The following is a 14,756-nucleotide window of genomic DNA, read 5'->3' on the forward strand; positions in this document are numbered from 1 at the left end:
GCTTATAAAAACCTTGCCTCTTTCTATGATATCTGTGTCTGCTTCCCATGGTCTGAGTCATCCCCTCTTATTAGCCTTTCTGTCCTCAGGCTGGCGGTTCTTCAGGGAAATGGTGCTCTAAGATAGATGTAATTCAGGGAGCCTGCTTTGGTCCACTTTTAGCTCCTACTCAACCCTGCTGCAAACAGGGAGCAGCAAACTGTATTTTGATAAATGATTTTGGGGAAATAACAAGCCTCTTTAATCTATATTCCCCAAGTGTCTTGGAGTTCGCCTTCACAGTGCTTTTGTGTTATAGTAACTTGGGGTTATGATAAGCTTTCTGAGGGCAGGGATTATGTCTGATTTGTTTAACTGTAGCCTCAAGCATGTAGCAAATGCCTGCTTAGCAGACACTCCATAAATATTTATTGATCGACAAATAACTACTCATGTTTAGTAGTTTGTGATTTACGAAGCACTTTTAGATATATTATCTTAGTCCCTGCCATGACCCTTTCAGATACAGTGAAAGGGAAATGTCTCCTTACTTACAGGGGCAACTACGGAAGAGTTAAGGAGCATCCCCAATTTCACAAATCTACTGATCAAAGATAAATTGAAGCATGTTAAAAAAAATTTTAAGCTTAGTTGAGCAAAAATTGATTCATGTGATTCATTTGATTGACATCATTCATTTGATTCAAGTCAAACCCTCAGTGTTTAAGACTGCTCCACTGATGGAGTTCAGGGAGATACTTTATGGAGAGAAGGTGGAGGCAAAATAAGGAAGCTATTGACTGGTTGTAGTTTAAAGCCTACTCGACTGCGATCGGTTGCCGCTAGTGTTTTGATTCTGTAACCTTGGGACGTTTATAGGCTTAGATTTTGGCTCGCTGATATAGGTCACTATGGAATTAGAACCACATCAGTCTAAGGGCCTCCTTGTTTAATTAATTTGACAGTAGTAAATGCAAAACCAAGGTAGGAAGCAGGAATTCTGCTTCCTGGCCTAGTGCCTATACTTCTCTCACTGTCTTCCAGAAACAAGACAGAGAGATGTACAGGCTACGAGTATTTAGGACATAATTCAGATTTCTGCACCACATTTGAGGAAACTGAGACCATGTGGAGAACATCAGCCTCACAACTGGCTGCTGGCTACAGAGGGAAGCTCTCCATGAATCATTTTAAAAGTCACAGATTGGTAACCTTCGAGCCTAACCTGGCCTTCAGACATGTTTTGTTTGGTCCGCACGGTTTAAAAAATCAGAAGTTTCCACATACACATTTGCATTTCCTTTTTCTCACAAAACGTAGAAAACATGGGAAAATAGAAAAATCTGTCCAGCCTGTGTTCAGACACCCTTGTGGCAATGGAGCAACATGTACCAGCTCTTCTTGAAGGGGTGTGCATTCTCATTTCCTAACCTCCTCAACTGTCCTGTTATCTCACACCCAGCTTTAAGTTAACTCCTGGCCCCGGCAGGCTAATTTGGGCCCCCTGATTGACATGGTGAGGAAATGGAGAAGGAAGTTGGCACTTCTGGCTTCATCAGCACAGATGACATAATTCAGAGCAGACATGAAATCCTGTTGGCCTGCCTCAAGAGGAGGTTGAGAAATGAAGGCTATTGTATTTGGGCCCTCATCATCTCCAGGCAGTGCATTTGCCTGATTCTAATGGTTTCTAAAGTGCCCCTGAGCAGTCGGATAGATGGTGACTCCTAAGCTTACAGTTCCCAGATGGGTCATTCTCTGATCATAAGAGATCAGGCAGGGATTTGGGAGAGAATCAGACAGGAAATCATCTTCGAACTCTTCAGGGTTTGTGCTGTGTCCTTTGGAAGCAGAAAAGAATAATTGTCCAGAATGTGCTTTTTTTGGGTAATTTTTAAGCACCCCCTGAAAATACTTGCCTCCACGTTTCTCACTCATCCAAACATTAAATTCCCTGTAATAACCATACTTTCTTCTGAGGAATCCAGGTACTTTAAACCAGAGATATAATTGTTTTAAAAAATTAATAATGGAAGGTAGTAGTATTCTCTTTCCATAGGTGGAGAAACTGAAGTACTAAGAGGTCCAGTGATTGACTTGGAGGGTCTGGGGCATGTCAGCAGGACGTTAGTGATTAAGAGCTAGGACATCTGTCCCAGTGCTACTCGGGTGCAAAGAATATTTTGCTTTTCGTGTTGACAGCTGGTCCAGTTTTTCCAGATTGCCTGGGAGTTTTGCGGTGGTTGTTGTTGTACATCTTTGCGAGTTAGCACTACAAAAATGTTTGTAAAATAATTTGGCTTAGCATAGACCCTTTTGCTTCAAGAAAATGGAAATAGATGGCTTTTTATAAATTATAAAAGTGGTGCATGAGAGTTGCCAAAAATGCAGACAATATGGAAAAATAAGAGAAACATAAAAGTTACCTATCATTCCAATTGCTAGTGATAGCAATTGCTAACATTTTGGTATATGCTCCTCCTGATGTTTTTTATGTATATAGTCACTAAAAATATAATTAACACTGAGAAACACGTATAAACACTCAGGATCATAACACACAAACTTTTATACCCTACTTTTTCTCTTAAAATAAATCCCAGAGATCTTCCCATCTCAGTTATATGGATCCTCCTCATCATTTTAAAAGGCCACAGTGTTTCACTGTATACGTACTCATTCATACTTTAACTAGTCAATCTCTTCTTGATAGATATTTTCTTTGATATCTTTATTTTTTGTTTAGTTTTTTTTTTACACTGACTAAACAATGCTGCAGCAAGTCTTTGCACAGTTGCCTATTTCCTTAAGGAAGAGCATTAGAAATAGACATTTGTGTTGAGACAAATATTTTTAAAAGCTTTTTGTAGATATTGCCATATTGCTTCTAGAACTTGACAAATTTATACTTTCATCAACAGGGTATGGTAATGTGACAAAAAAGAGCTTTTTAAATGCTTTTTTCTTCTTTTTTTAGCTCTACAGTTTGGGGAAAAGCAGCGCAAGAGAGGAGTTTCATTCCAAATGGTTGCATCTCTGCATAAAGTAATTTTTAATTGCATCTATTCATATATTAACTGCCTCACAATCTGCATATGTTATTACTTATTTGAAATTTCACATCTTCAAATAAGGGAAAAGTATCTATCTAAAGTTAGCCAAGTTGGAGAAGTTGGCGTTTATGTTGATATTAATGGGTTTTAGTGGACACTGTTCTTGTCTACTTAGGTCCCCTTTGTCAGCCATCTTCCAGCTGATGAGAATGTTGGCTCATAGCAACTCACAGGTGCCAGAATTGCCACTGGCCAAATGGGAAGCTTAGCTATCTCCTTACTCATCCCTCCAGACCCTGATTCCTTTCTTGCATCAAGGTGGGGACCAACTGTGGTGCAATTGGTACATTTGTGCTCAGAGCTCCTGCAGGGATCACAGTAGACTTCGAATCTGTATCATTGCTTTTTTTCTTCCCCTCCCCTCCCCTGCTTCTCGAGTAAATCACTCAAACCCAAGTCAGATACTGCTTCCAAAGAACCTGACCTAAGAAAAACTTTCCATACAGAAAACTTGAGAAACAGTTTGTGTTCAAGTCATTTGATTGCCCAGCCATAAATTATTGCTATCAAATTCAAAACAGGTAGATAGAATTCACAACAGAACTGTATCTGTCAGATAAATATTGACTTGTCATAGGAAAGAACTAATGTATGGTTTAGTAAGCAGGGAAGAATGTTGAATTCATTATTTTATTGTTGATATGCATCTTGGCTTTATGATTAGGTTGATAGACTTGGAGACAATTGTTAGGTAGATTGGTATTTTTAGTGATTTGCAAAGTGATTTTGTGTTTCTTACGGTCTCTATTTAAGGAAAACCTAAATAAATTGATGACTAAGCTGAAATCAACAGCACCTCATTTTGTGAGATGCATAAATCCCAATGTGAACAAAATACCAGGTAAGAACTAGATTTCTTTGTAATCCACACTAGGAAATGCATTTGATTCACGCTATGTTGAAAGTTTTTTTTTTTTTTTTAAGAAAATTTACCACTTCCTTTTATATTAGAGTAGATTTCAAGTAGAAAAATGAAAGTAACTTTAAAAATGAGGTCTTCTGAACCTCCTCAAGATTGCTTTTGGATTGAGATTCAAGTGGATGCGCAGAAGGATTTCACAAGGCCAATTCAATTGGTTAACATTAGAATGCTTGATATTACCATCTAAATTCTTCCTTAAGTTTTACGCTAAAACCTGGATGAGTTTCTATGCCATGGTCTACCAGGGCAAAGTATAATAAAAGGGATTAGATAATCGATGGTGGAAATAAGGTAGATATTTGAGCATATAAGAAATCATTTGATCTGAATGATCTAAATCGACCATGAAGACAGTACCTAAATCCATTTCTAATTGTTAAGAACTCCTTCTAGCCTTCCTTGCCAATGCTAATCTTCCCTCTCCCTAATAGCACACATCTCTTTAGTTATGTACTTGTGAGCAGTGAATAGATGGTTTTATTTTTAATGTTTCTCCCCACACACACATACCAGTTTTATTGAGATATAATTGGCATACAGCACTACAGTATAAATTTAAGGTATACAGCATAATGATTTGACTTATATATATCATGAAATAATTACCAAGTTTAATTAACATCCATCATCTCATATTTTTTAACCTTGTGATAAGAACTCTTAGGATTGACTCTCTCTTTTTTTTTTTTTTTTGTTTTTTTTTTTTTAAGATTTCATGAGAGACACGCAGAGAGAGGCAGAGACACAGGCAGAGGGAGAAGCAGGCTCCTGTGGGAAGCCTGATACGGGACATGATCCTAGGACCCTGGGATCATGTCCTGAGCCCAAGGCAGAGGCTCAACCGCTGAGCCACCTAGGCATCCCTAGGATTGACTCTGCTTTACTACCTTGATGCTTAACTTTTCAAATATATCATACAACAGTGTTAACTATACCCGTTGTGTTTTACTTTGCATCCCTAATACTTATTTATCTTATTACTGGAAGTCTGTGCCTTGTGACAACCTTGGTCTAATTTCCCCTCCCTTCTTCACTTCCTATTTCTGATAACTGCAAATCCACAAATCTAATCTCTTTTTCCATCAGTTTGTTTGTTTTTAGATTCCACACATAAGCAAGATCATACAATATTTATATTTCTCTGCCTGACTTACTTCACTTAGTATAATGACCTCAAGGTCCATCCATGTTGTTGCATCTGGTTGGGCTTTCTCCATTTTTATGGCTGAATAATATTCCATTGTGTATATGTGTATATGTATGTAGGGATGTGTGTGTGTGTGTGTGTGTGTGTGTACACATATCTCATCTTCTTTATCCATTTTTCCATCTCTGAACACTTAGTTTATTTCCATGTCTTGGCTATTATACTGGATGCTTTTTGATGAATGGATGGTGGTGGGTGGTGAATTACTTTTTGTTCTTAATTGCCAAAACAAAGTTTTTATAGATATTAACTACATGGATTATTTTCCTTACATCATATGTTTGAAGATTCTCCGACTTCTTTTTGGAATTACAGGCTTCTATAAAACTTGGTCAGAGACTGTCACCTTCAAAGTTGTGTATATGATACACGCTTATGTCTTCAGAGCTCTAATCACCCTTGGAATATATAGCTAGCCAGATGCTGCTGATTCTAATTTCTGAGGTTCTGTAGTATCTTGCATTTTTATTAACCTCCTGTAATTAGGACCCCGGTCTTGACAGTCTGTGACCTATTTTGGGAAAGTGTGATACTAAACAATGATGCTGCAGTTTGGGTTTTTGCAACACAAACACTTCATGTTCATCGACACTGTATGTTTTTGCCTCATTGTTTCTTATCAGCTGGGTTTCTGAATGCATCCAGGGACACTGCTTCCATTTGGCAAGAAATCTAATTAGCTGCCTCTATTTTGGAGCAATTCTGTTACCTATTAGAGTTGTCTCCCATCGAGTCAGCTCTGATTTTAGCAGTTGATTTTTTTTTTTTTAAGTCATAAGACAAAGTCCTAAGAAAAGCTTCATGATCTAATCAAGACAGTTTTTCATATGTACTTAAAGGGAATGAGCATGCTTGAACTTTTGGGGTCATAGAGCTCCACTTGTTCCCCTTCTTACAGATCATCTGTCTCTGTCTATCAAAGGGACTGGAGTACAGGAATATGGATATATGGCTTAGAGTTTATTTCTGTGACCCTGGACATAAGCAAAGATTCATCTCCTTTCCATTTTTCTTATAATACTATTGTAGGCCTTTGTCTTAGGAGGAGTGCTATTTGGCTTCTTCCAGCAGATTTTCTGAAAGCGAGACACAGTGGCTTCTTGGAAGGTTTTTCAAAGGCTTGTCTCTGAGATTGCAGCTGCAGCTTTAGTAGGACTTCATCTGATAAACAAGGAGGTGATAGGAGGATGCTTATGGTATAGAATAAAGTATAGGTGGTCTCTCTTTCTCTCTCTCTCTCTCTCTCTCTCTCAGAGAATGTAGGCTGGGATGTGACCAAGTCCCTCATAAGGCAAAATAATAAGCAGAATTTTGTGGCTGTGCTTATCTTCTCCTTTTCTTATATTCTCCTTCTTGTAATCTCTTCCCCTTCCTAACCGGAGATGGCAGTTCCCTTTTGTGTTCATATTTCCCCTCTCTAGCTGGTTTTAAGCCAGAGAATGGATGTAAAATCAGCTATTTATAATCCTAGCAAAAATGTATTCTTTATCTTCTAGGTGTATTTGCTTATAAAATTTGACTAACTGTGAATTAAAGGGTTCATTAGGTATTAAAGGAACTTCAGGTAAATCCTATTTCGAGACTCTTACATGATAGGATGGGTACTGTTAGTGCCATCAGGCTGGGAGTGAAGTGAACTCCTATTACCCTTTATATAGAGAACACCAAATTCAAACTTTTTTAAATCCCAAGATGTGCAATTAGGACTAGATCTTGGGTAATAATTCTTTTGGACACAGACTGAACAGGATCCTTTTGCTTCAGGTGAGTTGGATCCCTACTTGCTTCTGCAGCAGCTCCGCTGTAATGGTGTCTTAGAAGGGATCAGGATATGCTGTGAAGGTTTTCCGAACCAACTGCTATATGCTGATTTTAAACAAAGGTAAACATACATCCCTGGATCCGAGGAGCCTAAGGTAGCCCATTCTGTTTTCCTCTCTTTCTGAGTGTTTAGGCATGCATTGTTTGGTTGATGGCCTCCAGACTACAGATCGATGTGTTTTGGTGGTGGTGAGATATATGACGACAGAGTTCCATTATTACTTCCCCTTAAATCCAACATCCATGTAGCTGTAATATCCTTAAATCTCTATTAACGGATAATAGACCCACATATAGAAGAAATATATACAGAAGAAAGACATGGAGGCTGAATTGAATTTCTGAAATGTTGTGTGTACTTAATCGTAGCTGCCTTCCAAGCAGGCTGTTGCTTTACTAGCAAGCCTGTGAAAGAAAGGAACCCAGCAGGGTGTGTGGCAGGAGAGGCATTTCTGCTTTCTATTTTCTAAATTCCAAAAGTCTAAATTATAGGTCATCAAGCAAATTTGAGCCAAGTATGATAGACTAGAAAGGGAACCTGTCTCAAGGTTAAGAGGTATATTTCTAGTTCTGTGCTAGCTCACTGTTAGGGTGAAGAAATCTTGGAAGACACATTTAATGTCTCTGCTTTTCAGTTTTCTTATCTGTACAACAGAGATCCATAAGCCTGCCTCTTCCCCTCCCTTTGCCTCCCAATCTCTCCTTCCCTCCCTAATTGAGCAGAGACTCAAATGATGTTGTCTCCAAGGGCCTATGAAAAGTACAAATTATTATGCCAAAGTAAGAGATTATTACTTGTATCCTCATTATTGCCCAGAGTTTTGTGAAAATCGAACATATTGATAGGAGAGGTACAAGTCTGTACCTCCTTTACCTCATTTGTTCAGATTATTCTTTATTTGAATCATGTGACCTCCCTGACCCCAGGATTTATTCTTTATCTATTTTCAATTAGGTACTGCATTCTGAACCCAAGAGCCTTTCCGAAGAGTAGGTTTGTAAGCAGCAGAAAAGCAGCTGAGGAATTACTTGGCTCATTGGAGATAGACCATATCCAGTACCGCTTTGGAATCACTAAGGTAACCGGAAAACTAGGAAGAATGCATTTGGAAAAGAGTGGGAGGAAAGAGTGTGTATCCTAAAATATCCATGATAAGGCACTCTACAGTTCTTGTGACCACAAATAACACAAATAGAGCTCAGTCGAAAGCGGAAACTTCAATGCTATTTGAGAGAAAACTCAATGCTTCTTCAGCCCTCAGTCTTGACTACATTTACATTTTTATAATTATTCATCTAAGTAAGTTTGTGCCAAGCTATAAAATATTGAATCAACCTCAGTGTGCTAGAATATGTGCAGAGACATCAGGGCTAGAAAAAGGTAAATTCAACTTACTGGAATAAACTGCTTGTATCTGTTGAACGGATTAATCTGCAAGAACTCTTTTAGGGAATTAATTCTAGAAAACTGTATGAGTAATTAAAAATGCTAGGGTCAACCTCACTATCCAAAAAATTAATCCATTGTTAAGTTCTTTAGATGTGGTTGGCTAAATTCGGCTTTGCCTTAGATGATTTTGGTATGATCCGTATATTATGGGAAATGTCTGACTAATAGATTTGGTTTCATTTGATGGTCGACATCAGGTGATTCCTAATGACAGACACGGAAAGACCAAATTATTAGAGAATTGGAGGGTCTAGGATGAAGAGCTCACAGAAAAAGAGCTCCATAGGACGTGACTATAAAATGGTACTTGACTCCCACATTTTGAGTGCCTGAGAATCTGCTTCTGGTGTCATTGTTTCTGCTGATTGCCACTACTCGTCCTTTATTTCCTTGTGGGCTTAATTATTTTTGCTGTATACTACTAATCTAGACTGGAACTAGCAAGAGGCAAGAGAGCCTCCTAAGGCACAAAATTTAAGAAGGCACTCACTATTAGGGTTATGTAAGTACTGACTTATACAACCCTGAAAGTGAGTGCTTCCTTAAAATTTGTGCCTGACACCTCACTCACCTCATCTTGGCCATTGCTAATAAATCGTGAAAAGGTGGATTCTTTAATGCCTAAGACAAAGTGACTTTCTCTAGGAAAGAGATCAGCAAACTTTGGCCTAAGGGCCATCGCCACAACCTATTTTTAATATGGCCCATTAGTTAAAAATGGTTTGACGTTTTTAAATGGTTGGGTTTTTTGTTTGTTTGTTTGTTTGTTTGTTTGTTTGTTTGTTTTAAAGGATGAGGAGGAGGTAAATGAAGGAAAAGAGGAGATGAAGAAGATTCTATAGATCTATGAAAATTCTATGTGAGCTGTAAAGTCCCAAAATATTTTCTCTCTGGCCCTTTACAGAAAAGTTTGCAGACCCCTGTCTGGCACTTCAGAGCACTGCCTGGCTGGGTCTGTCTTAAAACTTAAACCAGGTTTCCTTGATCTCCTATCGAGGAGGAGAATAGTCCATAGGGACCAATAACTACAGGATTAAATAAAATATTTTTGCAAACTTTAGATTTGTAAAACCAAACTTTCTAGAATGTACATTTTACACATTGAGTAAAACTTAGCAAGACAGATGACTAATCAATGAATACACCAGTTGTTCATACAGTCATTCGGTAGACATCTAATGAATACCCATTATGAGTGGAACTAACATCTAACTTATTTCTTTTAGGTGTTTTTAAAAGCTGGCTTTCTGGAACAACTGGAAGCAATGAGACATGAGAGACTATCTAAAGTCTTTACATTGTTCCAAGCCAGAATACGGGGCAAATTGATGCGAATCAAGTTCCAGAAGATTCTGGAAGAGAGGTAGGATATCCCTCCCCTACACCTCATCTGCTAGAGTAGTGCTGTGCCTGAATCAGTGTGACTTCATCTCATTGTCTTATAATAGGTCAAGGTAAAGAGCTGCTAGCCTGCATAGGCTGGGACTTCACTTAAAATTAAATCCTGGAACACAGAGCATAAAGGGCTTTTTGTTTGTTTGTTTGTTTCTCTTGCTACAACTAAGGGTAAGTGTAATTCAGATATTTTTTGTATTGTTTCCAGGCTTCCCTTTAGAGGGATTCTTTAGAGTCAAGGAAGTCTGGGTCTCTGAGGGTGGCATGACTCATAGTTCATAACAGAAGCAGAACTGGAAAGGTTTGCATGCATCCTACAGCCAGCTCTGGGGAAATTTGCTACAGAGTGGGGAGGTGTGCCGACCACTTTACAACTTCCCCTGGGTCAGAAATTGTGGCTGTTGGTGATATATAATCATAACTCTCTTATTTCATTTCAGGCAGTTTCACTGGGGACATTTATCAACACATTTGGACACTAAGGTGTAGGTCTTGCCTATTGTTTAAGAGAGTCATGGAAAGTAAGCTAGCAAAATCTCCAAACAAAGGGATTGTGAGCAAGAGATTCTGCAGTTGTTGCATTTTTTTTTTTTTTTTTTTTTTTTTTACTGTGTAGTTTACCTTCTGGAGAGAAGTCTACAGGTCTTGGTATAACTTGTTTAATTGACAATCATTAATTCCTTCTGTTTTTCCAAAAAAGAAAAATATCATTACATGGTGATATCAAAGATAATAGAGAGACGTCTCCTAAGAATTTTCTGTGACTGATATTGTGCTCAGTATGGTATGGGAATTTATGGAAGTTTGGGGATGGGAGAGATGGCTTCTAAGACTAGTTGTGTAAACTTGGGTAAAAGTCTTACAGTTTCTATATAGTTCTCTTCCTTCATCTGTAAAATGAGGTCTTTACTATCCATTCCTTCTAATCACAGGATGGCTTTACACAATTATCATAAAGTATTTCAAGCAAAAAATACAGAAAATATTCTAATGTGCACTCATGGAGCTTATCATCAAAGTTTAGGAGTTCCTAACATTTTCTCTATAATTGCTCACAATTTAAAAATATTTGCAAAATTGACGTCCTTTGTATATCTCTCCCTTGATCCAGATCCTATACCTAGTTCCCCAGATCCTGAGTTTGTGTTGTCATTCCATGTTTCGTTCATGTTTTGTATATAAAGCATATAAAGGTATGTTTTCATTCCTTTAACATATTTTTCTGTAGTTGCTCACAACACTACAAAAAAATAAACATACAGTTGAAGCCCCTTGTGTATTTCTGCTTTGATCTGAATCCTATGGAGATATGCAGATATCCTTAAAAGGTTACATGACTTTGCCTGTTTCGAGTCTTCTTTTATAGAATATTCTGCATATATTATCCTGAAATTCATTCTCTATATTCAGAACTACTGTTGCAGTTTATTAATATTGATAAATTTAGTGCTAGATTATGGATTTTAACTGCTATATAGTATTCCATTGTATAAATATACCATGATTTATTTATCCATTTTCCAGCTCAAGTTAATTTAACTCATTTACGACTTTTTGCTATTAGGAACAGCTCTGCAGCATCATTTTTGTAAATGTCTGCCCCTTCACATGTACAAGAGTTTTTTGAGAACAGTGTTATTCAAAATGCTGGTTCATGCTCTGAGAGTTTGTGGGTAGCAGCTAGTGAGACCCACACTCCCAGTAGCTTTTCTCTAGGGTATGAATTATTAGATTTTAGCCTACACACAACTTATCTTCATGAGATATTGCCAATATGCTTTCCAATTGACTCATCATCAGAAGTGTATGAAAATCTCATTGCTCCAGATTATTACTAACTTGTGGTGTTTTGGACTTCAAAAACTTCTGCCAAACTTTGTCATATTTCTGATTTTGGGGAAAGCTATCATTTCCCTTTTAAGATGATGTTTACTATAGACTTTTCTTTTTAAAGGTATGATATATTGTATGGAGGACATTCATTCCATCCTACGTTGTTAAACACTTTTACCAGGAAAATGGTTAAATTCTTTTTCTCCACCTAGTGAAACAATCGCAGTTTTTTTCCCATTGACCTATCCGTTTTTTGAATTATATTAGTTGCTTTTTAAAAATGTTAAACCCACTTTGTTTTTTAAATACCTTTTTTATACATTGATGGATTTGGTTATAGTATTATAAGGATTTTTGCAACATTCTTCATGAATAAGTTTGGTAATTTTTTTCTCCTACTATGTTATCTATCTTTGGATCAAGACGACTTTAACCTTAGAAGACAAGTAGAGAATGTTTCTTCTTTTCAAAACATGAAACAATTTATTTTGATTATCTGTTCCTTGAATGGTTGGTAAATTTGCCTATTAAACCAAGTAGATACGGTGATGGGGTTTTTCAATTTTGATTCCATTTATTTAACAGTTATAGACCTATTGAGATTTCTCTTCTTGAATTGGTTTAGATGTTCCTTTAAAAAATTGTACATTTCTTTTAAATTTTCCAATTTGCTAGATTATGATTTTTAATCTCTACCATATCTATATGTTTCTAAACATAATCCTAGAATATTCTTAGAATATTATTTCTAGTACTGTTTATTCGTGTCTTCTCTCCTTTTTCTTGATCACTTATGTCAGATACTTAATAGAGACTATGTAATCACCTTTTTTCATTTTGTTTTTTCTTTCTAGTTTATTAGTCTCTGATCTCATCTTTATTCTTTCCTTCCTTCCACTTGCTTTGGGTTTATTAATTCACAATTTTTTTTCAGTGTGTATGATCAGCTTCTCAGTTCTTCCACTGAATTTGATTTAAATGACTCTATTTTCCAGTATCAGATATTTTATTTGATCCTCTTTAAAATCTTTCTGCCCTCTTATCATAAAGGCTCATTTATTTCTTGTTTTTTAAAGTCTTTCCTCTATGCCTTTAAGAATTTTTAACAATTATTTTATGGTCTCCACCAGATTGTTCAATTATTTAAAATTCTTGGAATAATCAGACTTTTTATTATAGTTGCCCTCCCTCACTTATGGTTGATTTTTTTTTTTTTCTATAGGTGTTTTGTAATTTTGAAGAGTAAGCTCATCTACCAAGGGACTTTAGGAGAATCTCTTTTGAGGGTATTTTCTTCAGTGCACTTTTGTATTCTCCTTTCCCAAAAGCCCAAAGGGTGTTTATTACCAGCATAAAAAATGATTATGCTAAATCCTTACATACATCTGCACTGACCAGATAGTATGATTCAAACATCAGACATTCCAATGGTACTGGTCTAGGATAAAAAAAAATTCTGGAGTAGAATTTTTTCTTTATCCTAAGCCCAGAGCAAATCAGATGTACTTCTCTTTGACATCACTTTGTGCTAGTGGTGAATTTAAAATTTTTTCTTTTCATTAAGAATGATGTTCTTTGGGCAGCCCCCGTGGCGCAGCGGTTTGGTGCCGCCTGCAGCCTGGGGTGTGATCCTGGAGACTCGGGATCGAGTCCCGCATCGGGCTCCCTGCGTGGAGCCTGCTTCTCCCTCTGTCTGTGTCTCTGCTCCTCTCTCTGTGTGTCTATGAATGAATGAATGAATGAATGAATGAATGAATGAATGAATGAATGAATAAATAAATAAATAAATAAATAAATATCTTTAAAAAAAAAAAGGAATGATGTTCTTCGAAAGTCTCAGCCTGTTTGTTTCTCCATGTGGATATAAAAATATAAATCATTACAATACCAAAACTGGATCTCACCTTCCATGAAGGTGGCCAAGCTATACGCACATTCATTAAAGTTTTTTTTGCTCCCTCTTTCTTACCCTCTTTCAGACTCCGCTCTCATTGAGAGAATGTTTGCAGTGGGAGTATTTTGGGGACATCTAGCCCACAATATTGCTAGCCCAAGAAGTCCCTCATAGGGCTTTTGCCAGAATCAAATGACAGCCCAGATGTAGAAGTGCTTTGAAGACTAATGAGATATTTTAATGACTCCTCGGAAGATATGCTTCTTAAGGATCTGGATTGGGAAAATGACTCTCATATCATCTGGGTTAACTTGTTTTTCTTTTTCCCTCTGGATTTAGGGACGCACTTCTTTTGATCCAGTGGAACATAAGAGTTTTCATGGCTGTGAAGAACTGGCCCTGGATGAGGCTCTTCTTCAAGATCAAGCCTCTTGTTAAATCTGCTGAAATGGGAAAGGCGATAGTTGCTCTGAAGGAAGAGTGTGTGCAACTGCAAAAAGCCTTGGAGAAGTCAGAATCTCAGAGGGAAGAACTGAAAGCAAAACAGGTCTCCTTCATCAGGGAGAAGAATGACCTGCTTCTTCAGCTGCAGGCTGTGAGTGGCCCCACCATTTGTTCTTCAAATCAAGTTTTTAATTAGAGTCCCTTGTTTTGCAGGCAGTGTTCACTTGAGAAAAATGAAGCATGTGCTTCTCAAATACTATAGAATTTCACCAAACACAATGGGAACACTTAAGGAGACACCCTGTTTTATAGTGAAGGGATTTCATTGGCAGGATGTCTTTGAAAAGGGAACAAACCATTAGACGGGTTTAAACTATATAAAAGCACAATCTATCATGGGAGCCAAGAAACTCTGGGACTTAATTTAAGTTTTCTATGATTCATTAGCAAATCAAAAGACAGGATTTAGTAGATCCTGAGAAAAGCTTTACTGAAATCTTCAGGATTATTGCAGTATGCTTCTAGTTGGTTTTCCTGATTTTGGCCTCTCTACTTCCCCTTCTCCACTCCAAATCAACCTCACTAATCAGTCCAATTCTTAAAGCAGCAGCTCTCAACACTGGCTCTGCCTCAAACTTACTGGTGAAACAATTAAAAAATAAAAAATAAAGATGCCTAGACCCCACTGTCAGGTATTT

General features: G+C 37.3%; 1 protein-coding gene across 1 annotated transcript in view; it reads left to right on the top strand.

Moving 5' to 3' along the window:
- MYH15 (myosin heavy chain 15) overlaps positions 1-14,756 on the top strand; it is a 154,194-nt gene that overhangs the window by 51,396 nt on the left and 88,042 nt on the right. The window contains exons 17-22 of the mRNA XM_072812239.1: positions 2,957-3,024; positions 3,846-3,933; positions 6,986-7,103; positions 7,998-8,121; positions 9,719-9,855; positions 13,954-14,209. Coding sequence (XP_072668340.1) covers positions 2,957-3,024; positions 3,846-3,933; positions 6,986-7,103; positions 7,998-8,121; positions 9,719-9,855; positions 13,954-14,209 — 791 coding nt within the window. The remainder of the gene's footprint in view (positions 1-2,956; positions 3,025-3,845; positions 3,934-6,985; positions 7,104-7,997; positions 8,122-9,718; positions 9,856-13,953; positions 14,210-14,756) is intronic.

This window comes from Canis lupus, chromosome 35 (assembly GCF_048164855.1).
Source record: "Canis lupus baileyi chromosome 35, mCanLup2.hap1, whole genome shotgun sequence".
NCBI classification, from domain to species: Eukaryota; Metazoa; Chordata; class Mammalia; order Carnivora; family Canidae; genus Canis; species Canis lupus.